At 32.0% G+C, this 24,821-nt stretch overlaps 1 protein-coding gene across 1 annotated transcript in view; it reads right to left on the reverse strand.

Moving 5' to 3' along the window:
* Nucleotides 1-24,821, reverse strand: part of LOC113516600 (dual specificity calcium/calmodulin-dependent 3',5'-cyclic nucleotide phosphodiesterase 1A) — a 295,443-nt gene that overhangs the window by 51,638 nt on the left and 218,984 nt on the right. Inside the window, 1 exon segment of the mRNA XM_052902620.1 lies at nucleotides 11,778-11,867. Coding sequence (XP_052758580.1) covers nucleotides 11,778-11,867 — 90 coding nt within the window.

Here is a 24,821-nt window from a genome sequence, read left to right on the forward strand (position 1 = left end):
ACCGCTGCAAAATTACGGGACTCGCTGTTTACTATAGGATACATTTTGGAGAGTGTGCTCAAGAACTTCATGACCTGGTTCCTTCTTCAGCCTTTCGACAACGCATAACCTGACGGGGTGAGAGCCTCCACCCTTACGTCGTAGATATACCATTTATACGCACAAAGTTCTTTGCGTCTTCCTTCATCATGCGTATGGCCAAGGAGTGGAACTCGATCCCTACTTACGTTTTTCCATCCAAATATAATCTGCACCAATTGAAGGCAAATATGAATCGACTATTCGTGGGCCCGCGAGCCCCATTTTAGATCACATAATCGTTTTTCATCAGATGAGATCGTGATCAATCGTAGGTTCCTTCAATACTAAAATAAAATATCCGTAGGGTATAACTATGTATGTCACGGCACATTTCTAGTATTTTCGTTAGCGATTATCGAAGTTACCTGTCAGATGTGTCCCTTCACACATGGACACTTCCTGCCTTGTATTGCTAAAATTCCAACTAGGTATAAACAAGTTATTTTTCCACACAAGTTGTTTATTTGGTCGCACGTAGGCGTCGGGGCGTTACTAAGAGGTGTTTGGAATCAAATGTTTATTTTCGCTTCCGATAATATCATTTATTTGTTTTTTCTTTTTCAGATTTCCTCGGCACAGGTAGCAAGCAGGTTACTTTACGTAAATGGTCTCCGATTTTATTCTTGGTATGGTCAATGTTAATGGATGTTCTAGTTTGTGCTTTCGGTCTCTAATCCAGATTGTGTTATAGAAAATCACATAGTAATCTCTTAGAGGTACCATCTTCATCATCACCATTCTAGCCATTATCTGTACACTGTTAAACATAGATCTCCCTCATAGACTGCCATAAGGAACGGTCCTGAGCTATCCATACCCTACATTGCATTTGAGCTCGACACTCCATCTAGTGCAGGTTCATTCTACACTGCGTTTACCCGTACGGGATCATTACTCAAGAATGTTTCTTCCCCATTGGTTGTCGATTCATTATGTGACAACCTCATTGCCACTTTAGTTTGCTTATCTTTCGGGTCATGTGACTTTGGTTCTTGTGCGGATATCCTCATTTCGGATTCTGTCACGCAAAAAAACTCTGAGCATAACTCTTTCTCTCTTTCTCTCTTTTTAGTATACGGGTAACCGTGCAAAATCATGTTTCGGTTCCATAAGTCATCACTAGCGACTTAGAAGTATATAAGGCAGATATATATCTAACTAGATGATTAGTCTTTTACTACATTTATTATTTACACTTTATTATTTTAATTATAAATTATTATAATTAATAAATTGTACCTATTTTTCATATAACGATTTTAATGGAATATTCCATTGCAACGGAATTTTAAAATTATAGACGATGAAGAGTCGTCGTCTATATCATTAAGAGTAATGATCTACGTTATTAAATATAAGACGCCAGAAGTAGGTATGTAAGAGCACAAAAAGGCGAACTGAAAACTGAGAATCTTCACTTTATGAAAGTCTTTTAAAATTACTTATTCTCTTTATAAAATTGAACTTAGTTTTAAATTAAAACCGCAATACGCATAGGAAAAAAATAAGACATTATTTTTTTATTTTTGTAAATTTGTCTTTTGATTGTGAGATTGTGGGTTCTCGTGAGCGAAGTCGCGGTAAAGAAGTATCCCTTTGTTAATAAAATTCGAAGGAATTTAGCACCAAAGAAAGGGACAAAATAGTTCAATAGCTAAAATGGGCTTATGCGAGGTTTTATATTTTTATGAATAAGGGGTTATTGTATATTATGTAGTAACCAGAGGGAGACTTTGTACAAAAGTCGATTGCTTGGTACCTTTGTCCCATTCGTGTTTCAACCGTAAAGCAGTTGTGTTTGAATGGCTGTGTTTCGGTTTGAAGGGTGGGATATGGCGTGAATTTACTGGGTACAGAGGAATAACACCTGAGTCCTCTGGAATGGCAACGCATGAGGGGTATCATGGCCGAAACAGTATATTCTGTCATGTTCATGGTACTGCTCATGTCTATAGGCGACGGCTACCACTTTCCATCAGGTGGGCCGTCAGCTTGTTTACCATTCTAAGTTGTATAAAAAAAAAGATTTAATTCTAAAGGTGAAATTACGTCAGTTAATTATAATAAATTATATATAAGGTAAGCTGAATAAATAATTTTAAAGAGAAATAAAAAATGAAAACCGTAATAAAATTCTTAAAAACTTCTTAAAATAATGCCCTTTCGTTACTTATTAAAATACACTTAAGTGAAATTCTTTGATCTCAGGTTCTAACAAAAGAATTTAAATTAAAGTGCATTATTTAACATGTGAACTTTAAACGGAATTTGTATTTGGAAGGTATTATGAGAGAGGGAAAATTCTTGGTTATAGGTTTTGGGTACATTCTTCTCTTTTTGGGAAAGACTCGCGCTCAACGTCCACTGTTGGGAGTTGGTTTTATGTTCTGTTATTAAGCACCAACAGTTTCCTGCGGTTTTACCCATATTTATCAGTATATAAACTTTAAACATATCTTTCTTCATGTAATTGGGGTTTTTTGATTGACCATCTTTGCGATGGAGAAGAATTAGCTTGCAATATCTTATATTACTGATATAATAAAATTAAAACTGAACGATGTCTGAAATGGAAAATATTTGAGAAAAAATAGTGTGATGGTCTTAATAAGGCTAAAAAAGGCAATAAAAATAATTTAATAGTCTGTATGTTTGTTTCGACATTGCGCAAAAACTACTACACCGTATTGGATACGCCTTTAATATCTGTATTTCAGAAGGTCTATCTTAAAATTTAACGTATGTTTTATATATATACACCATTTAGATGTAATTGATTTTATTAGTTCTTGAAATCACGCGTATGAAGAAGCCAAAAGTAAGTAAAATCAAGTGTATTTCATAGCGATTGTTTGAGGTGTTAAGGGGTAAAAGAATAACAAACAACATTTATAATATAGGTATGTTCTATAATATGTAATGTTCATACATGCAATTTTAAAAAGGTTAATTTCATTATGAATGGTTTGATTTAATTTGATTTTTTTTTTCAGAATTCGCCATTTTTGCTGTAATTTTCAGTAGCTGTAAGTCCTTCCTTTTCATATATATGTATAAACTTTATTGGTTTATATATGGTCCATATATGTACAAACTTTATTGGTTGATAATTTACTTGTGTAATTGTCATAGGTATTATTAAAACTGTATGTTTTCTAAAATAAAATATATAAATAAGTAAAGATCTAAAAGTAATGTACTGTTATGTTAGTTTGTATTGTTTTAGTTGTAGTTTCTACTATCTCTCTCCTGATAGAGATTTTACTCTACATTCCTAGACTTTAATAGTAAAGTTAAGATTCAATTTAAGAAGCCTTTAGTTTGTAGCAGATGTAGAACATAAAAATATAAATCAGAAAGGTCGTAAACGTACCATTCACTTGTTTCTATAAAGCGTCTATTACATTGTATTTGAATAGCTTTCCAACGATATTCGATGTTTTACAATTTTGTTAAATGCATTCTTTGTATTAATTGAAATAGTTTAAAAAATATCCGTTACTTTTATTAAATAGTTTGTTTCTTTGTTTGTAACACTTTATTAGTCATTAGTAATTTATTAAAAAAAACAAATGTACATTGTGTCTGAAATTAAGTATGATCGTAAAATTATTACAAGTATTTTAAATTAAATTGAATATTACAAGTATTGAAGAAAAGTAATAAAGTAATAAATAAATAAATAAATATATATATATATATTAGCAGATTATATAAGTGCAATGGCAGACTTATTTCATCAAAGGTTGACTAAAAGAAATCTTTACTCAACCTTTGAAGGTCGGAAATTGGTGGAGACAAAAAGAAAAAGAAAAGAAAAAAAAATATATATATATAATAGCTAATTAAAAAATGAGAAACAATACATATTACAGTTACAACATAGATAGAACAACCTTTAGTAGAGGGTTTATCTCCTTTTCTGTATAACGAGGAGAACAAAGATACGACTCGCCTGATATAGTTACCGCAGTCTAACGTTTACACCAAAAGAGAATTTTTTATCGTGTGTTTTCAATCTCTGTGATATGAGACTGTTACAGTATCCAGTAATTTCATTATTCCATCGAATAGATTACCTTAACATTTCTTAGCTTCTTGTAAAGTAAATCCTAAATATATATTTGTACCTTTGATAAATAAATGTGTTGTTGTACTATCCATTATTTTTGATGTTCAACAAATAATATGGAAAAGGGCAAAACAGAGTATCTACTTAGGTACTTTAACCTTTACAGATAATCTCAAATCTCAAACCTAATGTTGTACATTAGGATTATTGAATTGTAAGATGTGGGATTATTATTAAATTCTTCAGAGAATATACAAAAATAGTAAAATAAATTGTTTGTTACAATCATTGTAAAAACACCGTATTAGTGTGGTTCCGGCATATAATGGGCCAATCTTTCTAGCTTTTTTAGTCTGTTTTGTTTTACTAGTAGAACTAAATCATAGAACAATATGGATGTAATCTTCTTTTCCTGTGGGTGTCGTAAAAGGTGACTGAGGGAAATTAATGGTCGAGGAATGGGCACCAGCGTCTGTCTTCAAACATCACCAAAGCCTAACTGCGGTTAACAACCCGCTTTACAAGCGTGGCAACTACTGGCAAAACCTCCCAATAGGGGGAGGCTTTATAATATTCCATAGCACCTTATGTTAGGGGGAAAGGGATTGTTAGTAATGGAGACTGAGAATCCCATTGCTACCCAACCAGGTCGACCTCCTCGCGGTTCCCCCTGGAAACTATCATGGTTAATTCCAGATGAATTCATCATGATGGGCTAACTGGCCTGTTTTCATTCTCATCTATTACCCTTTACTGGTCTTCCGTCAGCGTATCCCGTTAGTGCAGGCGGGGTTACCATTCCGTTTACACCCATCAAAAAAAGTACCTTGTGTTTTAGGTACATATATAGATCTATAACATTATTCATGTGAAATTATGATGTGTAAATTATAAGGGTTACGTTTTAGACCCAGAAAAAAAAATATTGAGATCAATCGTATTAACATCAAAGGGGATCAACATGGGACTAAACCCTATAGATTGCAAAAGCAATCATCAAAGTCCGTTCAGAATTGTCAAATACTTGTATTTTGTAACATAAAAAATACCTTTTAAAGCTGCTTCAAATTAAAGTCCGTTTAGAATCGTATATTGTCTAACATATTAAAAAATGTTTTAATTCATGATATATTTTAGTTAAAAGGGTATTTGGTATTAGAGTAATTCCTGCCTATCCCGCATAGAACAAAAAGATATTAGGATAATAAAATTTAAAGTTCCTTGCCTATATAGGTACTTCTGTTGCATCTTAAAATTTAAAAGGATTTCAGGGTAGAACATGATAGTGAAAATACTGAGGCTAAAGACGTAATACTTAACCTTTTTTTTCACCTTCCACAATCACACAATAACCTACTTTTACTATTACACTGTTTTTTACTTTCTTTCAAATTAGAAATTTAGCAGAAAAAAAGAGACAAAACAGTTTAATAGCTAAAATTGATTTCATGATGTTCATCGTTATCTGTCCACTGTAGAACATAGGCCTCCTCCACAAGGGGGGGGGGGGGGTGACAGTAGTTGTCACGCTTTGTTATTGGGTTTATTAGAAATGTCTAAGTCTAAAAGTCTTTAAAAATGGAGATTCATGAAGGATATTTTTTAATGAGAGATAATGGAATGGAAACCCCGCCTGCGCTATCGGTATACACTGGCGGAGCACTAGTGAGACATGATAGGCAAGGATGAAACATGTCAGTAGGCCTATAGTGATGGATTCATAAAAGAATTAATCAAGATGGTTTCCAGGGGGAACCGCGTGGAGGTCGATCTGATAGTGAAAGGAAAGAGGCTGTTAGATCCCTAAACTAACAATCCCTTTTTCCCCTCATGAAGAATATTTACCATGAGCATCATAATGTGATATGGAATCCATAGTATTGTTCGTGTCCGTAATTATACAGGGTGGAAGGAGTAGGTTGGCCAAAATAAAAACGGCTGATTCAGATGAATGGTTGGCAGATTATTTTCCCACCGGAAATGCACCTTTACAGCCTGTATAAGCAACAATTAGGACTTTACATTATCCATTTTTGCTGTGTTATAATACAAATAAAACATACAACCAGACCAGAGGGAGACTTTGTACAAAAGTCGAATGTTTGGGTACCTCTGTCCCATTCGTGTTTCTACCGTGAAGCAGTTGTGTTTGCATGGTTGTGTTTCGGTTTGAAGGGTGGGATATGGCGTGAATTTACAGGGTACAGAGGAATAACACCTGAGTCCTCAGGAATGGCAACGCATGGGGGGTATCATGGGCAAAATAGTATGTGTATGTACTGTTATGTCCATCGTACTGCTCATGTCTATAGGCGACGGTTACCACTGTCCATCAGGTGGGCCGTCAGCTTGTTTGCCATTCTAAGTCGTAAAAAAATACAAAGACTTCAAACCTAATACAATCCTAGTACTTACAAATATTATATGTTAGCGACACATGTAAGTGAAAACATATGCAACTGCCTAATATAAGAGACTTCTAACTCAATGAAGCGGTAGAAAACAAAGGGAAGTGGGGCAAATACGAGTACACGACATAAAAACACGAGGACGCTATAACAAGAGTCAACACTCGTATTGAGTGAGACCGGGCTACGTTGAAAATGAATGTAGGCCCGGCCGAGTTGTTGTAAAATGGACTTTAAATGTTGTGACTGTAAGCTTTTATTGAAGTCATAGAATTTTATAGTCAACCCTCGTTGCATGTCACGCAACTCAAACATAATAAATCAGTGATAAAGGCAGCGTAAAATTCAATACAGGTTACGCCATCTACTGGTGTAGGTTCCGATAACAAAGGATATTTTTTTTTAAATATTATTGGAAGGCAAATAAGTCGTCGGAAACTATCGCTTACAGAAGGAAATTGATATTTGATCAATAACAGCACGCGGATAATTAAGATATGATGCAGGATAATATAAACCATTGAACTTGATACCTCTCCTCCCTGAACCATCATCATTATCATCATATCAACCTTTAACTGTCCACTGCCAAACATAAACTTCCTCCTTGGGGGGGGGGGGGGTCAATAGTGTCAATAGTGGCTATGCTTGGCAGGCGGATTAGTAACCGCAGTTAGACTTTAGAGATATTTTAAGAGAGACGTCGCTGCCCATTCCTCGCCCTCCCTTAGTCACCTCTTACAACACCCACGGGTAAGGAAGGGGTGGCCATTTCTATGCCGGGAGCAAACGGACTGAGTATTGCCCATAAATATTCACAATACAGAAGAAATTGTATAAATAATGAATGGGTTTTAATTAGGGACAAGAGGCACTAACATTTCGAATGTAGCAACATTTTATTAGTAATTACGAACTGAACAACGTCACTGAGCGACTTAATTCCGTATACTTGTAAACATCGTAAATGAATACTCATTTCAATGTAGCCGTTGTAAATGGTTATTGTACTCGTCAAAATAAAGGTCTTTACGTAGTGCCTGGAAACGGGCGAATGTAAATTTTGTGTTGTACAAAATTGATTAAAGGCACAACATCTTTGTTGTTGTAATTAAGGATAACCACTGTATCAGGTTGCGAGTTTACGTTATAAATTCTATGTATTTCTAAATAATTAATTTTGTGTATACATGGCTATATAAATAGGCTTTACTGTTGTATTGATTATCGTTAAATTCAAAGGTTATAGGTTATTAGAGAGTTAAAATTTGTCAATGCGAAATTCTGTGCGACAATAATTAAATACTCGTATATATATATATATATATATATATATATATATATATATATATATATATATATATATATATATATATAATTTATTATTATATATATTTCTTCTTGAGATATTCCCTAGTGATTAAGATAAAATGATTCTATTGACTCCTTTTTTTGAAGAATCATAAAGAAACAATAATTATTGAAGTATGATTTTCATATTTCAATATTTTTAATCATAAAGGCTTTATTCAGCGTTGCCATTTCGGATCATTTATCATATCTCATCGGTACTCTGATAGCGTAAACAATTACCTTAGTTTATTGTATTATCATTCATTTAAAGAAAAAAAAACTTGATATTTTGCTTGATGCCTAATTACCAATGAGCTCTTGATAAATTAGCCACGCAGTTTGCTTATTTATCACGCCGTTTACCTGTCGGGATCTACATTGTTAGGTAATTTCGATGATTTGTTTTGGAAGACTGGAGCAAGGTGTTATACTTATAAATGAGACACATTAACCGCAGAATTATCACTAAGCGTCGACAATTACACTCCAGTGCTTACGAGCAAGTGGTAAACGAAAACATTTGTCAATACATTTACGCTTTAGGCCGAGTAAAGTAAATTGAGCTTTATTTCTTTTCGGTTAGAAAGCAGAAACTGTCTCGCTCACAACAGGCATAGACTAACAAAGTGTTTAGACGTGCTGCTTCAATATTTTTTTGTCTATATAACATGTACTTTACTCTGTACTATGTATATGTCTACAACACATGTTTAAAGAGTGTGAAAGAAGATTTACAAACACACTGGAGCATAAACTACATAATTTACTTAGGTAAGTGTACAATGTCCAATTGATCAATCAGGATTATCATCATCATCATCATCATCAGGGTCTTCATACTTTCTGTGGGAGGGTGATTGGGTATAATACAGTATTGGCCACGGATTTTTCTTCAAAAGTGTAGGGTATAGCCAACTATAAACTTGTTAGAAGTCTTGGTTTTTATTTAAAAATTTATCTTCTCTTCTAATGGCGTATCGGCTTTTGTTTCCTTGTCTCATACGATATTTTGAGGATGAAATGTGATGAAAGTGGTAATACTTTGATATTTTCAATCGAGTTTAAAAAAAGAAAGTTTTCAATTCGGCTGTATTTTTTTTTATGTTTGTAACATAACTCCGTTAGTTCTAAATCGATTTAAAAAAATCTTTATCTGAAAGGATATATTTACAGATTGGTTCCACAGAAATTTTATCGAAAATCTTCGACAATCAAAATCACAAAAAAAAACAAACAAAAAACAATGTTGGTACGTTATGCAAAATGTAGTAAATCGAGTGCGACGTTCACGTACGGTAACAAAATACTATAATCCGCTTTCACATTTTTATTAATTTCTTTTTTTTATTTATTGAATTAATTGATTAAAATGAGAGTGTGCGATTGAGTTTGATTTTTTTCAGATTGAGCCTGATAGCAAGATGACTGTATTATAATTTCATTACTACTCGTATTATCAATCTGGCTATATGTTTATATGGAAATCATCATAAATTAAAGTAGGTGCGATTTTTTTAAATTTAGAATAGATTAGTGATTATTATATAATGGTTTAATGACAAAAAAAAATTGTTTGTTGATGTGATACTTTTTATTTTTTAATTAAATTTGTAATTTTGTGTATATTAAAATAGTTTAATTAAATTAAATTGTTATAGAAAGTACATTTTCATGTATTTATTTTGAATCCTCTAAGTCTTTCAATCATATTCTCACGAAACGGCAAACAACAAAACCGGAAGGTTTTATTCTAACTATACATAAAAACATCTAGAGAAATAACAATTAATTTTTAAAATGACAATTAAAAATTTCAAACATGAAGCTACAAGCATTCTTATTCAATATTAAATTGTTTACTTACCAATTTCCTTATTAATAAATTTCAAAAGGACATATATGTAAAATTATAAAGATAAAAACTACCTAGTGGACTAAAACTTATTTATTAATAACCTACTCTATTAAATATAGAGTAAATACTCAAGTTACATTCTAACTACAAAGGGAGAAGAAAATAGAATTTACAGAGAACAAACAAGAGTGTTTTCGAATAATAATGATAATGTACATAGTAACAATAACTCGATCAAACATTCAAGGGAACAGGCACTAATGTTTTTTACAAATACAAACATTTCGAATTAATACACGAGTTCTGTGTGTAGATTCGTGATACCTTATCAGTGTTATTACATTTTCTTTATAACAAAATTGGTGAGAAAAAGTTGATTTTTGACACGGAAACCTTTTTTCTTATTACATTTTCTTATATTTGCTTTTATGCGTGTCGTATTATATATACCTATTAGATTATATAGAGCGCCTTCATGCAAATCTTTCGCTAAAAACAGGTCAAATTTTTTATATATGTGTGCGTGAGTAGGGATACCATAATGCACATTTACTACCTACTTAATAATATATGGGAAAATCGTATATCGATAATCGAATATATTTGAAAGAACAGTTAATCATTGCACAATGATTCGTATTATTGTTTAATTATTTTCAATATTAATATTTAAGTTACTGAATAATTATTTTTATTTATATCTGAGTATTCATATAAGTTGTTAACTGTCTATTGCTTAATAAAGGCTTTTATATCTATTGTATAAAAAATACACTAAATACACTATATATATATATATAATTTTTATATATTAACAAACTATGACGTAATACGTAATAGTTGTTCTTCATGTCTATGGTATGTATATTTAGTATTAGATTAATATCGTGACTTCTTTTAATGTAAATTATAGATATACTTGTATATGTTTTTAATTCTCGAAACATTGTATTAAATATAATGGATTCATGGGATTCATTTTGTATTGTTATGACTTAGTTTTGGATTATTTCAGAAAACCTGTTTTGTATAAAATACTGAGTAAAAGAAGATAAAGTTAACATTTTTGACTCTTGTAGTTCCTAGATACTCAGAGTTTGAGCCTGATTAATTTACCACGGTACGCCATAATATTAATATTTTAGAACAAAAACACAGAACTCGTGTAATTTCTCTATATAATTCAAACACTGAAAACAAATTATAACACAAAATATTGTGAAAAAAATATAAGAACTCCTTTAACCTGAGGTCAAAATTATGGGCTTTTATTATCTACATTGTTTTTAATAACTACCCATAAGTTTGATAAGGATGTGTGAAGTGCCGGGTGCGCGTGCGCAGGAAAAGACAAATAAAAGAAAGAGATTTTGTAACGTGCACATTTGGCTTGGCGACTATCGCGATTTTATTAAATTGACTATTCGATCATACGTACTTTTGTATTATTTATATTTATAAAAAAAAGGTGTACTTACGTATATAAATTAAAAATAACAAAAAACATTTATATATACAGTTCTATACATTAAAACAATATTTACAATTATGTTTTCAAAATGTTTAAAAAATGAAATAAATCTAATTTAATGTTTTTACAATTTTAGTCAAATTTTAAACTGTATACAACAGTGATGTTGATTTAATGTCAAATTATGAGAATATTTTTTAAAGAAATCATATCCTAAAAAAATATTATCTTTATGTAATAAAGTTAATACAGGATATTAGGATTAAGTGATTAATAAATTTTTTATTATTATTTTTTTTACACTTTTTTACATAAATTTGATTTTAATTCAAATGAAGTTTATGACTTTAAAACAATTCTTTTATTTGCAATAAAAACATTATTTTATATTGAAAGATAACTTAATATACTTCCAAATGATATCACAAATATAGCATGCATATTCGTTTAATTCTTTTTGTTCTAATTAAAAAAAAAAAGCAAAAGAATTTAGAATACGTCAGTGATCGAGATAGTCGCCTATTCAGCCGTGCTTACTGGGGGATGTGCCGTTGCGGGGCGCGGGGGGCGGCGGCGGGCGTGGTGCCTCCTCCCGTGGAGCGCCCGCGCCGCCCGGCGGACTCGCCACTGGAACACCAACCATCAGCTTATTATATATACCTACCGACAATATAGAAAACAATACTTTATGTTCTGAAACTGAAGGCGGGTTGAGGAAAAAGAAAAATAATTGAAGAGAAACGATCCCCACGATAGATGAACAGGTAACAAGTGGAAAAAGGCAAATTAGTCGTTTATTTAATTAATTAATTCCTAAATACAGTAATTTCTTTAAATGAGGATAATGGAATGGTAAGCCCAGCCCGTCTGCGCTATCGATATAGGTAGGCGGGGAACCAGTGATTGATGATAGGTGAGGATCAAGTCAGGTTCATAGAAAAGAAACAGAGACTTCAATAAGGAATATGAGAAAGACTACACCGAAAGAAGGGAATCGTATCAATTGTAAAAAGTATGATAGAAATCGGTTCAGAATAACCAAAAATGTCGTGTAGCTATATATATAAAAAATACATGCTCATTGAAATTTTTTAAAATATTGAAAAACTATTACAAAGAATTACTTTTAAAATTTTATCTATTTCGAGAAATAGGCCTTATATCTGGTAACACAGATAAAATATACTGTTATAAAATCAGGTGAATTAAATATCTCTGGCTATAAATACGATTTTATTTATGGATTATTCATTCATTCAAATTCTAAACATCACTCCATCCATAGTTTGGCTATGTAAAAAAGATATAGTATGCATATTTATGTAAATGTAGTTATTTTTATTGTCCATTACATAAGTCAGGCCCTTAGAAAGTAGAAATCTATCTATTACAACTAGGAAAACAGCACAAGAAGCATACGTTCCGTGGAAGTAGGTCGTGTTTATAAAAAGAATTCATTTTGCACGTAAACTGCATTCAAGATAAAAACTAAGTATTAATAATATTATTATATGTATAATGCTGATTTTTGTGACATTGTACAGTACTAGATTATAAGATCTCGGATCACAATGTTATTGAATTAGTTATTTATATTACGAAAAAGTCGAAATCGTACATTTAAATAAATGACATAATGTTAAGAGAGAATTAAAAGGGAATGACGATTTAAAAGTGTTTGTTATCAAGTCTATTTCAATAAAGAAAATTTTATTTCGGTTTTGAAGTTAACATATTGTTAAATAATGGTCTTCAGTATAATAGAGAGATAAAAAAAAAAACTGTTATTTAAAATTATATAACAACTAACAACTACTACCGAGGTTTTTCCAAAAGACTACAGTATGGGGTTCTTTAAAACGGTTTCTTCAGGGTCGGCAACGCGCGCATAATACCTCTGGTATTGCTGGCGTTCATAGGCTACGGTAACCGCTTACTATCAGGTGGGCAGTATGCTTGTTTGCCACCTCAGTGGTATAAAAAAAAAACTATTCGTGTGAGGGTAGCGCCCTCTGATGTTAAGACTATCTAGACCGCATTCGATGTGCACGAAGTTCTATGACGTGGCATTATTTGTGACGTGGTTAACTTAACGACAACTTTATGTACCCTCTGAAGCACAATCTACGTGGCAATGATTCTTTTTAAATGATACAAATGTAAATTTGAAAAACATTATGCATAACACAGTTTATTTTTCTTAAAGACTACAGGAGATTTAAATTTGCTATATAAAGTTGTTGATGACAATTGATAACAAGGATTTAGATTTAATGTGAAGGAAACCCAAATTTTTGTTTTTAGTGTAATTATTTCTACCACAAAATTATATTAACAGACATACTCTGAACAAAAATTGTTTGAATAGGCACTTAAGGGCATTTTTTCACTCGTATTCTTGTCGGTTAGCACTATATAACTATGTTTTTTCTAGTAGCTACTACAATATTGTGTTATCTGTGGTGTGGGTATGAAAGGTGGAACGTGACAGTAAAATTTCTGCAAACAGAAGCATAATACCAATAGTAACGCATATTGTAATACAGTAAAATCATAGTGTATTTTGTGATATTCATTGTATTGTTTAATATGCGTAAATATTAAAGGCGATAGTGAGATTAATATAACATTAGCATATCTGATAGGTAATCAGCTTGTTTTACTAAAATTAATTTCAAGTTTCTACCTCATTAAAAGGTCTAAAGGTTGTTATCCTTCTTACTAATATAAAACCTAATGTTACCCTATGTAAATAAACAAAATATCTATGTAACATTATAATAAGTTGTTGCATAGTTATTATAGTTTTTTTATACGGAAAAAAATACTTAAGCTCACCGTCATTACCAAGACAGTTGAGTCACATCTGATAGATATGACGTGCACAACTATAACGATATACGGAACTACATAAAGTAATTAATATAATTTACGAACGTTTATCTGTTTATGTATATTCGAATTCCCGATAGCAAGCTTTCAGAGTAAACTCATTTAATGCTAAATGAACAATGAGATCTAGTTACTTCATTAGTAACTAATGATTGAAAACGGAACCTCATTTGTATATAACGTCCGATACACTTCTGATGAATATTTCAATAGAGTTGTTAGAATCAGGATAAAAAGATGATAAAATAGACATAAGATGGCGAGATGGAATGATGCAACTTCGAGGGGAAATCTAAGTGGGTTAAAGTACTCACTTTATAGCAATCACAATTATGCTGATTTTGTGTACTCCGTCGAATTGAACAGGACCCTTCATGAAATGAAATCGATCACCTGTCTTAACATTTTAGTGAACATAACATACTCAAGGCATCCAACCACGTCATAGCAAATTAAAATAATTTCATACTACATAACAGTCATAGTGTTCACACATTACACAGTAAAAGGCATATTGTCAGCATTTCTTTTATATATTCTATTATCGTTTATATACTCGCCTAGTCTGTTATATGCCTTCTTGCAAAAAATGTGTTTTATGCAAGATTTAAACCTTTTTTCAGGCAAATTCAGTCCTCCTCTGTCTCTCCTCTGTCTCTGTCTGGCACCTTTGTCCCATTCGTGTTTCTACCGTGAAAAAGTTGTGTTTGCATTGCTGTGTTTCAGTTTGAAGGGTGGGATATGGCAGTGAATTTACTGGCTACAGAGAAATAACACCTGAGTCCTCAAGAATGGCAACGAATAGGGGGTTTCATGGACGAAACAGTATATATACTCTGTTATGTCCATGGTACTGCTCATGTCTATAGGCGACGGTTACCACTTTCCATCAGGTGGGCCGTCAGCTTGTTTACCATTTTATGTTGTATAAAAAAAAAAAACAATAATTTTTTAAGTCCATTAATCTTATAGTCATGTACCATAACTTGTATTCTCCAGTTAGCTTCTATTTACACTATGATGAATCACTTAGGCATATACAATGTATTACGTTATATGTAAATAGTAAAGCTAACAATATATACATACAATAAGGAGATAATAGTTAACTATCCTATGTCAATAAATGCTATTGACTTAGGACATCAGATATAGGTGAAATAGTTAAAGCAAGGTCAAACATTCTGGTCGTGAAACTCAATTTCCATCAACATTGCTTGTGATACAAAATAGAATATTTTTTAAGCGAAGCAGAAATATTTACATATTATATAATATTTCAAAAAGTTCCTTGTATTGTTTTTGACTGTTTTTATTACATATTTTTGCATTAAACACACGTTTTTATATCCTTTTTTTTATTGTACATATGTTTATACGAAAGGAAATAATCTTTATATTTATTTATTTATATTTTTGCACAGGTATAATAAAACATGTTCACAGAGCGCATTTAATGCTTGATGGCATTCTGTACCAGTCAACCGTTATATTAAAAAATAGAGAGTAAATGTCTGTGCATTGGACAAATAAAATCAATTTGTAAATGAAATAAATATTATATTTTATTACAATTTAATTGCAAATTGGATTAATAAATAATAATTAACTCAATAAAATATTTCAGAACGGGGAAAACAAATCTTATTAGAATAATTAAAATGAATTTGTAAATAAAGGTATGTCTAACACTGGATTTCCAAGTGCTAATGAATAATTCATAATCTTAAAAGTACTCCTTGTTACATTTACATGACCAATCAAAAAATACTTGCCTGAAATGAAAACAAAAGCTTAATTATTAAAATATAAAAGAAACGGTCTTTCTTTTCGTTAGCTTTTATTTGCGGGCAAGAAGGTAAGCTTTTCAATTATTCATATTTCTTTTTCTGTTTTTAGTTCTTATAGACATAAAAATATGTACGTTAATTAGGTATTTACTTATTATACTTACAAAAAATATAAAAAAAAATGTCTTACCGTATTAAAGACAACGAAATAACTTACAAGTTACAAATAACTGAAGAAAGGTCTTTACCTGAAACAAAAAGAAAAAAATATATATTAATTTCTTATTACATTTGTATCTATTATTTATTTAGCTTATTCACAATGTAACAACCTGTATTATTTCCATATGAAAATTAATATAGTTCTTGTTTTCTAATTTGTGCAATGGATGCATCCCGGACCCCGTGTATCCGTTAAAGCAGATATATTCTGAAATGGAAACTGCGTATCAGCAAACGTAGTGCGGGACGCCTTAAGGTTATTTTTATTGTATAATAATTTAATGGTAACCCCGCTTGCGGTAACTATATACACTGGCCGGGCCCAATTGAGGGATGATAGGTGAGAATGAAAAGGTAGGACAGTTAGCCTATCGTGATGAATGCACTTGGAATTAACCATGATGGTTTCCAGAGAAACCGCGTAAATGCATATACTGCAGGGAGTCTCTAGACGCAGATGGCTCAGGAGTCTCTATAAGTAGCCCAAGAGAAAGGAATCATTTAGCAGTGAATAATGAAGTGATGATAAAAATCAACATGTAAAAAATTCTAATACCACTTTACATAAATCCCTGTGAGTTGCGATTATTCCTGAATTATATCTCAATGAATATTTTTTAAGAGAATTGCTGCTTCTATAAAAATATGACTTTTAATACCATGCAATAACGTTTATATTCCTTTGACTAAAGAAGCACCTAAATCAGCTTGGAACTGTTAGTGAATCTTTGTTTTGGCATTAGAAATTTAACCCGTAAGTGCTCATCGCCACGTTTTAGGATACAATTCAACATAGAAACTCGATTAGTGATTGTTTGTGTAACTTATTTAGTTAGGATTTAGTAGTTTACGTTAGTATTTCGATGCGGCTTTGAATGTATCCGAAACATATGTTAGATGGTGATAGAATTACTAGTATAAATCGTAACAATTTATTGAAATCCACTGCTGGATATCACCCTATCTATAAGTGGAGAATTTTTTTTTTTTAATGGATGATAATGGAATGGTAAATCCGCCCGCGCTATTGGCATACACCGGCGGGGCACCAAAGAAGGATGATAGGTGAGGATGAAGTAGGTCAGTTAGCCCATCGTGACGAATTCAACGAGAATTGTTCACGATGGTTTCCAGGGGGAACCATGTGGAGGTCGACCTAATAAGGCTGTCAAACTCCATTGCTAACAATCCCTTTCCCCCAGTGGAGAATACTGGAAAACTACGCTATCCAGGTGACTTAAATGAATGAATGAATGGATGAAAACTCTTTATTGTTCCCTACAACGAATGGTACAGATTATAAAGATTAATATAATATGTATACAAACAAAATGAATATTTAATTATATAAACTTAATTACATTAAAACAAGATAAAGAGGCTACTATGAGGGTGCTTATTGCTAAATAGCGATCTCTTCCAGGTAACCTTCTGGTGACTTGCTATACAGTTTTGTCTGAAATTTTACTTCTTGAAATTGTAACACGTTAGAATATTTAGTTAACTTGCTCCTACAAAAAGGAGTTTTGTTAGTAGTTGCCACGCTTGGCAGGCAGATTAGCAACCGCAGTTAGGTTTTGGTAATCTTCTAACAGGGAAGCTGCTGCATATCCTCTATCTCTCGACCATTAAATTCCCTCAGTTACCTCCTAAGACACACACAGGAAAAGAAGGGATAGCCTATTCTATCTCGGGACCATACGGCATTAAAATTAAAAGATATTAACAAACTATGTTAATCAAAAGTTATCAATAATGACAGTCACTAATAAAAACCATTGAGCTGTGTAAATACTATTTAGGTAATACCCATACAATAAAAATACTATACTAACGTAGTATCTCAACTGCACTAACTATAATAAATCGGGGGGAAAGGGATTGTTAGTAATAGAATCTAATATCCCCATTGTTGCAATATAGCCTCTCAGGTTGACCTCCACGAGGTTCCTCCTGGAAACCATCATGTTTTATTCTTGTCGAATTCATCATGGTGGGCCAACTAACCTGCATTCATTTTCACCTATCATCTTCCACTGGTGCCTTGTCGGTGTATATCAATAGCGCGGACGGGGTTATCAATTCATTTTCACCCATTAAAAAAAATATAATAAACCAGTCTCTATTCTATTCCTTCACTTGCATGACGAATGAGCCAACTATCGTTGCGTTCAACTATATTTTGAGCTCAACGACCCAGTCCATCAGACCGCTACCATTCTGGCCATTATAATAATATAGTTGCCGTGATTATCTGACAGTACGCGTGTGCGTCTAGGGGCCGACCCGAGAGACCTACAGCTATTCGAAACCACAAACAAGGTTTACTGAAGCTGCTAACTTATTTATTTCTTTATTTATGTATGTACTCTGCTACGATTTATTGCTATAAATTGTGGGTTACATGTCACGTATTGGAAATAATAATAAACATATTGGAATATCGACGTAACGGATGAATTTGTTTGTTTAATTTAGGAGTAAAAAATATTTTGTGTTAATCCAGGATTATATTTGGAATTTGTATTCCAAATTTAATTTCAATTTATTCAGCCGTTTTAAGTATGATTGAATAACTAACATTAAAATGTTTTTGTTTTTTTTTTATTTCAAATCAAAATATTGGAATAAGCACCATTTTTCATTATGTTATTAATAGATTCATTGCTAGATGTCTGTATATTTCTATCTCATCTATGTCTTCTATCAAGCTGTTTGCTTGCTTTATTTTGGTTAAAGGTCGAGATATGACATGGTAATTATCGTATAATATGATTCCAAATCTACATTACATTACATCCCAAAAATCAGTAAGATTGTGGCTTTTGTTATTCCAAATGTCTAAGGGTTACGATGGCTATTTGCAATCAGACAGCTTTTTTCTACGATACAAAAAAAAATAGTGCGTATAATACATTAAATACCTACTTGCCATATTTTAAATCATGATGAAGTTTAAATAAACTTCATGGCAAAAGATATAATTATTAAACGTAGGTATATTTTTTTTAATGGATGACAATGGAGTGGTAACGGTGCCTGTGTTAACGTGATGTTATACACTAGGAATTCAGCACGATGGCCAGAGGAGGGCCACGTGGAGGTCGACCTGACAGGGTATATTGCTAGCAATGTGACTTGTAGTCCGCATTATTGGACCCCCCCCCCACCAACGTAGGTATATTAAGGTGTAATAAAATATTTATTTGTTATTTTATGCTACTGTCTACTACTGTATAACCTACGTAGTCTATTTTCATAACAAACAGTAATATTCCACTGAGGTTAGGATTACAAGCCTCGGAGAAATGATGAAAGTAATCCAGCACTCCACAGTTTCCTGTTTCCATTTTTTGTTATACCTAGGTATTTATTTAGATGTAGGTATTGACTTGTTATATTAGAAATGGCAGAATAATAGGATTTGGTTGGGTAGGTCTAGTTTAACTATACATTTTGTGGAGCAAAAATATTCGCGTTGTTTTTCGGTTAAAAGGTTAGGGTTATATATATATAGGGTTTCCCTTTTCTTTATAAATCCTGCATTCCTTTTTTTTCAATCGCTTTTATTCATTCTCAGCGTCCCCCTTCTTCTTCTCAAATATTTTCTCCATATCGTAGTTGATGGATGCCACTAATATATGCATTTACTTTGACGTTAGACAGACTAAGGCAACTAAGAGAGGGCGAGGGATAAGCAGCAACGTCCCTCTTAAAACATCTCCAAAGCCTAACTACGGTTGCCAATTCGCTTGCCAAGAGTAACAACTACTGGCAAAACCTTCTTAAGGGGAGTCTTATGTTTAGCAGTGGACAGTTAAAAGCTGATATAATGATGATGATGTTTGGTCATCTCAGTTTATCATTACATGTTCATGTATGATTGATTCAACATGAGAGATCGTCATGAACAACGAAGGTGACCTAGAAACTATTGACACCAGACTATTTCCACATGATCATCAGTAAGTTGGTATCTTTTTTTCTGTTGTTATTGCGTTAGATTTATTATATTATTACAGAAAAACATACAATTACATAGAAAAACTAATATCATAAAATATGTCCACAAAAACCAGAAAACAATAAAAGTCTTGGCCCCGAAATAAAATAGTTACAGAGCAATAAGAGATCCGGAATAGCGGTGCTACGTTCCTTTTCACGATATAGTAGGCGTAAAAATATAACACACACACACACACACACAGATAAAATACTATAGTTTTTTTTCTATAGATATATAGATAGATACTCTTTATTGTTTCCTCCAAAAGATTACAATAGTAAACTTATTACAAATATAAATATAATATAATACATCAGCTGGTTAAAGTAAAATTTTGAAAATCCTTTATTATTTATTTAATTTTTCCAATATCGATACCAACTTAACTTAGTTAATACCATATATATGTAACAGTTATTTAAATCATCGTTAGATTAGATTATTACCGACTGTTACCCTCTAATAATAAATCTTTCCTATAACACAGCACAAGAAACGATCCATTGATCTCATGCAAGATTGAAGGCATCTATCTCATAGGAGAATGTCTTCGTGTCTTCATGTCAATGCATTGTAGGTTTTGCATTAACGCAAATAGGAGAGTTATGTGTGTATAGGATGCAAAATTACTATGCAGAACAAACATGACAGTGGTTCGTTATTAATTTGCTTTATAAATATAATAATAAAAAAAGAAAACAAATGTCAGAAGCATTATTAGCCATTATTAATTAGCTAAACATTTAATAAAAATAAATGCCAATATTAATAACATGAATTTATATAGCCCTGGATCTGAATATTGTAAATTTATAGTATTAATGTTGAGTTTAGCGACTTGTTGAAAGCGTAAACTAAACCCTAAGGGATTGAGGGAAGATTTAGTTTGATTACATTTAGTTCGTGTCACTAACGCTGCACTCGCCTAAATTCCGGTCTTAGAATAATTAAGGGATTGTAACCTTAAGATAATTTATTGTTCAAAATAGCATTCCAATAAAGAGTACCCGAATCACAGCTGTAGAACGTGGAATTCGAAAGGGTTCGTGGTAAATATATTACGTGCGGTAACAATAGATAGAAATCTAAATTCTACTACATATATACATATATATATGGTCGGGGCGTGATTGCTGTACGTACGTCTATAAAAATACCAATAAAGTCGTGTACTCGACTCTAAGTGATAGATATTAGCGTAAAACTAAAATGAAATGAACGTGCTTAAATCCGATCCCAGATGGGGTAGTTAGTCATAGGAATATAATTTTTTCATAAACAAAAATGAAACGTGAGCTCATTTGCGGTATTATTTTGCTTTGACGGGGTAGCAATGAGCAGATTTGCTATATTTTATTTGCAGATTGGGGGACATGTATTTTTTTTGCATCACGTGAAGTTAATATTGGCTTTGCAAGTATTCATGATCTGTGCTGACAACATACCATCGTTAATGCATAACTTAATATATATTTTTTAGGCTTCTTCTCAGTAGATTATAACATTCCGATGTCTGAAATAGATTCATAAAAAAAAAATATAAAGTGCTTGTAAATATGCTTATTTGGATAAAAGTTATTTGAGTTTGAATTTGCATAATAATGACATAAGAACAGTTGGAAAAAGATCTTTGATAACAAAGTGAAATCAAAAGAAAAAAAATTCAGAATCGCTAATCGCTTGTCGCAAGAACTCAATCAAACATCGGACGCGACTATTCGATGTGCGAAACGACCCCTAAGCTTTGAAACGAAGCTTTACGAGTACTGGTGGAGAGCAGTGAGATTTATACATTGGTTATAAATCAGGCAGACATTGGTACCTACTTATTAAGTGCTCATAATATTAACATTTAGACTTTCTACACATTTTATGGTTAATAAGAAACGGAAACCAACGCGATCATTTAGGTAACTTATGATAATTTACCTGAATTAATTAATTGTCGGTGTAACCTGGTCGATACATCGAGATAATTCCGGTAAATTCCCGTTTCTATAAATCCTAGCGCTCATATTGTTGAATAAAAATCTATAAAGAGATATGGTATAAAATAGATGTCACTGAGGCTCCTAAACTATAATAAAAGTCCTAGACTAAATAAATAGGTTATGTGCTGAAAAAAGTTCGTAACTGGCGAGTTTGTATAAATAGATTGATGACAACATCAAAAGAAAGAAATAAGCCAAACAGATCTATTTGAGTCTGAGCATTTGACGTGACGAATTATAGTTAATAATTTGGTAATAAACTTCTTAGTTTTGTTGATATTGGAGATTGTTGGTACCTACTTAGTAGCATTTGGAAATTATAAAGATGAAGTCTTTATTTTTGGAATATATTTACTATTCACTTATGGCTACTTTATGAATCAAAAGATATCAAGAAAGAACGATAAAATGGACCCACGAATAAATAGATTAATCTAACAAAATAATATGAGACACTAATTTTATTAGCTCGTGTAAGGAACATTCACCTAATTAGTATAATACAATACTTAAACTTTATAAAAATAGCAATAATTATGTGCTAATTTACAGACAGCTACTTGTGTTACATGGGGCTAATAATAAAAAAAAAGTTTTTAAGAAAATTTTTAGATTAATAAACGGAATAAAATGGAATGATATGTATGCATTAAAATATATTAGTAATGTGTTTTTTTTTATCAGAAATTTCCATACTAACTGTTGTCCCTTATTTAATTTCCATACTGGTTAAACAAATTTGCAAAAAATGAAGTTTTTAAATTTTTATATTTTAAACACATTTTTTCGTTTATTTCTTTCCTCTGTAATTTTATTTGTTATATGACAATTCTTTCAAATTTATTACAAATTTATCTTAATAGCTAGGTCAGGCTTTATCATCAGACTTACAACTGGTTGACTTCACAAATTGTGAACTAACGACTCGTTGCGAATACTCTAACGAGACAGCTCGCTAAATCTATCGTACCGTAAAATTTTTGCACCGGAGGCTAATAAAATAAACTGAAACAGTCAAGTTGTAGCTTTATGCGAGACTAACTCTGAATATTATCTATTGTACAACTAAATTCAAGCAAAGTTCACCGCTGTCAAAAGCGAAGGGTTAATGGCAACCCCACGGCTAGCACTAAACACCTTGATGCGGTCGGGGCGGGTATGCTCGTAAATTTATTTCGTCTAGCTCATTATATTTGTCGCTTCATTACATAGTTATGTATAGATAAGTACGTTACTCCCCTCTCTCTCACACAGTAAGCCTTAAAATAGAAACAACACCATTTTTTCCTCATCACCAATAAACAAATATTTATTTGTTTCCTTGAAATGTATTATGTACAAAATGGTTTCCCTTTTCCTTCCCGTTTTATTTCACACACATTCCGCCTTATTTGAGAGCAAACATTCTGGCTTTACATTTAATTGTTATTTTAGTATTTTTATTTATTTATTTAAGGAAATACAGGACTTATAGCTATAACAACATATATGGTAATGACATAAAGATACAAACAAAAATAAACAGTTGATAACATTAATTTGATTTTCCTATATTTTACGTCAATATTTCATAATTCAATTTCAATTATTTGAAATACTTTCATAATATCGAAAAACGTTTTAGTCTTATAAAAATAACTTCTTATCTTAGAACAATCATATTTTTTTCTACCGAGGGAAAGTGTTAATGAAGAATGATAGATATATATAAAACCAAATTAACTCATGCATCTTCATTTATACGGATATTTTTCACCACAGAAATAGAGTGTCCAGTCGACGGGGAGCAATAAAACTAAATGTACCATTTCATTGCCTTGAATCTGTTCTGATAATATACTTAGTTTTAGTTGTGAAACCTACGGTATCACATTTGCCTCATGAATCTTAGAACTTTATAATCATTTTTCTCTCTCTCTCTCTATCTGAATAATGACAGAAGTCAGTATCTTAGATTTGATAATTGGAACCACGCATAGGGTATATAGGAACTATATTTTTTTTTGTTGTAAACTTAACCGTTATTTGAAAAAACAACAGCTGTGTTTCTTATCAGTTCTTTTTAGCTAAAATTGCATTCCGAACTGGAAGGTACATTCATAAAAAAAATGATGAATCAAAAATACTTTTTTTTTTTAATCTCTTACATCAATCAAAACGCGCTTGAAAGTGGAGGAAGATAAAGTGGTATATCAGAATAGAGCTTTATAGGGCTGGGTACTCTGGTTACCCTGTAAAATACTTAGTGGGCAGATCAATAAGGTAGTTGCAATCACGTTGCCATCACAACAGAGATAACAATTTAGGAAATATTATCGTTCTTTAACCTAACTTACTATTAGGTCAAGGAACGATAATGTTTCGAGGGTTTTAGGCGTTTACATTTTAGCTGATAAATTTGTTTCAACATTACTTATTTTATGTAATATTGTTAGTATAGAGAGATTATCGCTTAAGATAAGCAAATAAATATTTCCTAAATTTGGATATATTTATTTATCGATTATTTATTGACCTTATAAAGGAGGCCTATGTTCTATAGTGGACAGTTAACGCCTTACATAATGATGATTGCTAATAAATGAAGCGTGTATTGCACATACGCACGCACGCACGCACTCACGCACGCACGCCGTTCACTCACACAGACACCAGACTAAGACCTATCTTTTTGCAATGT

This window comes from Galleria mellonella, unplaced genomic scaffold (assembly GCF_026898425.1).
Source record: "Galleria mellonella isolate WM207_F2 unplaced genomic scaffold, CSIRO_AGI_GalMel_v1 utg93, whole genome shotgun sequence".
Taxonomy (NCBI): domain Eukaryota; kingdom Metazoa; phylum Arthropoda; class Insecta; order Lepidoptera; family Pyralidae; genus Galleria; species Galleria mellonella.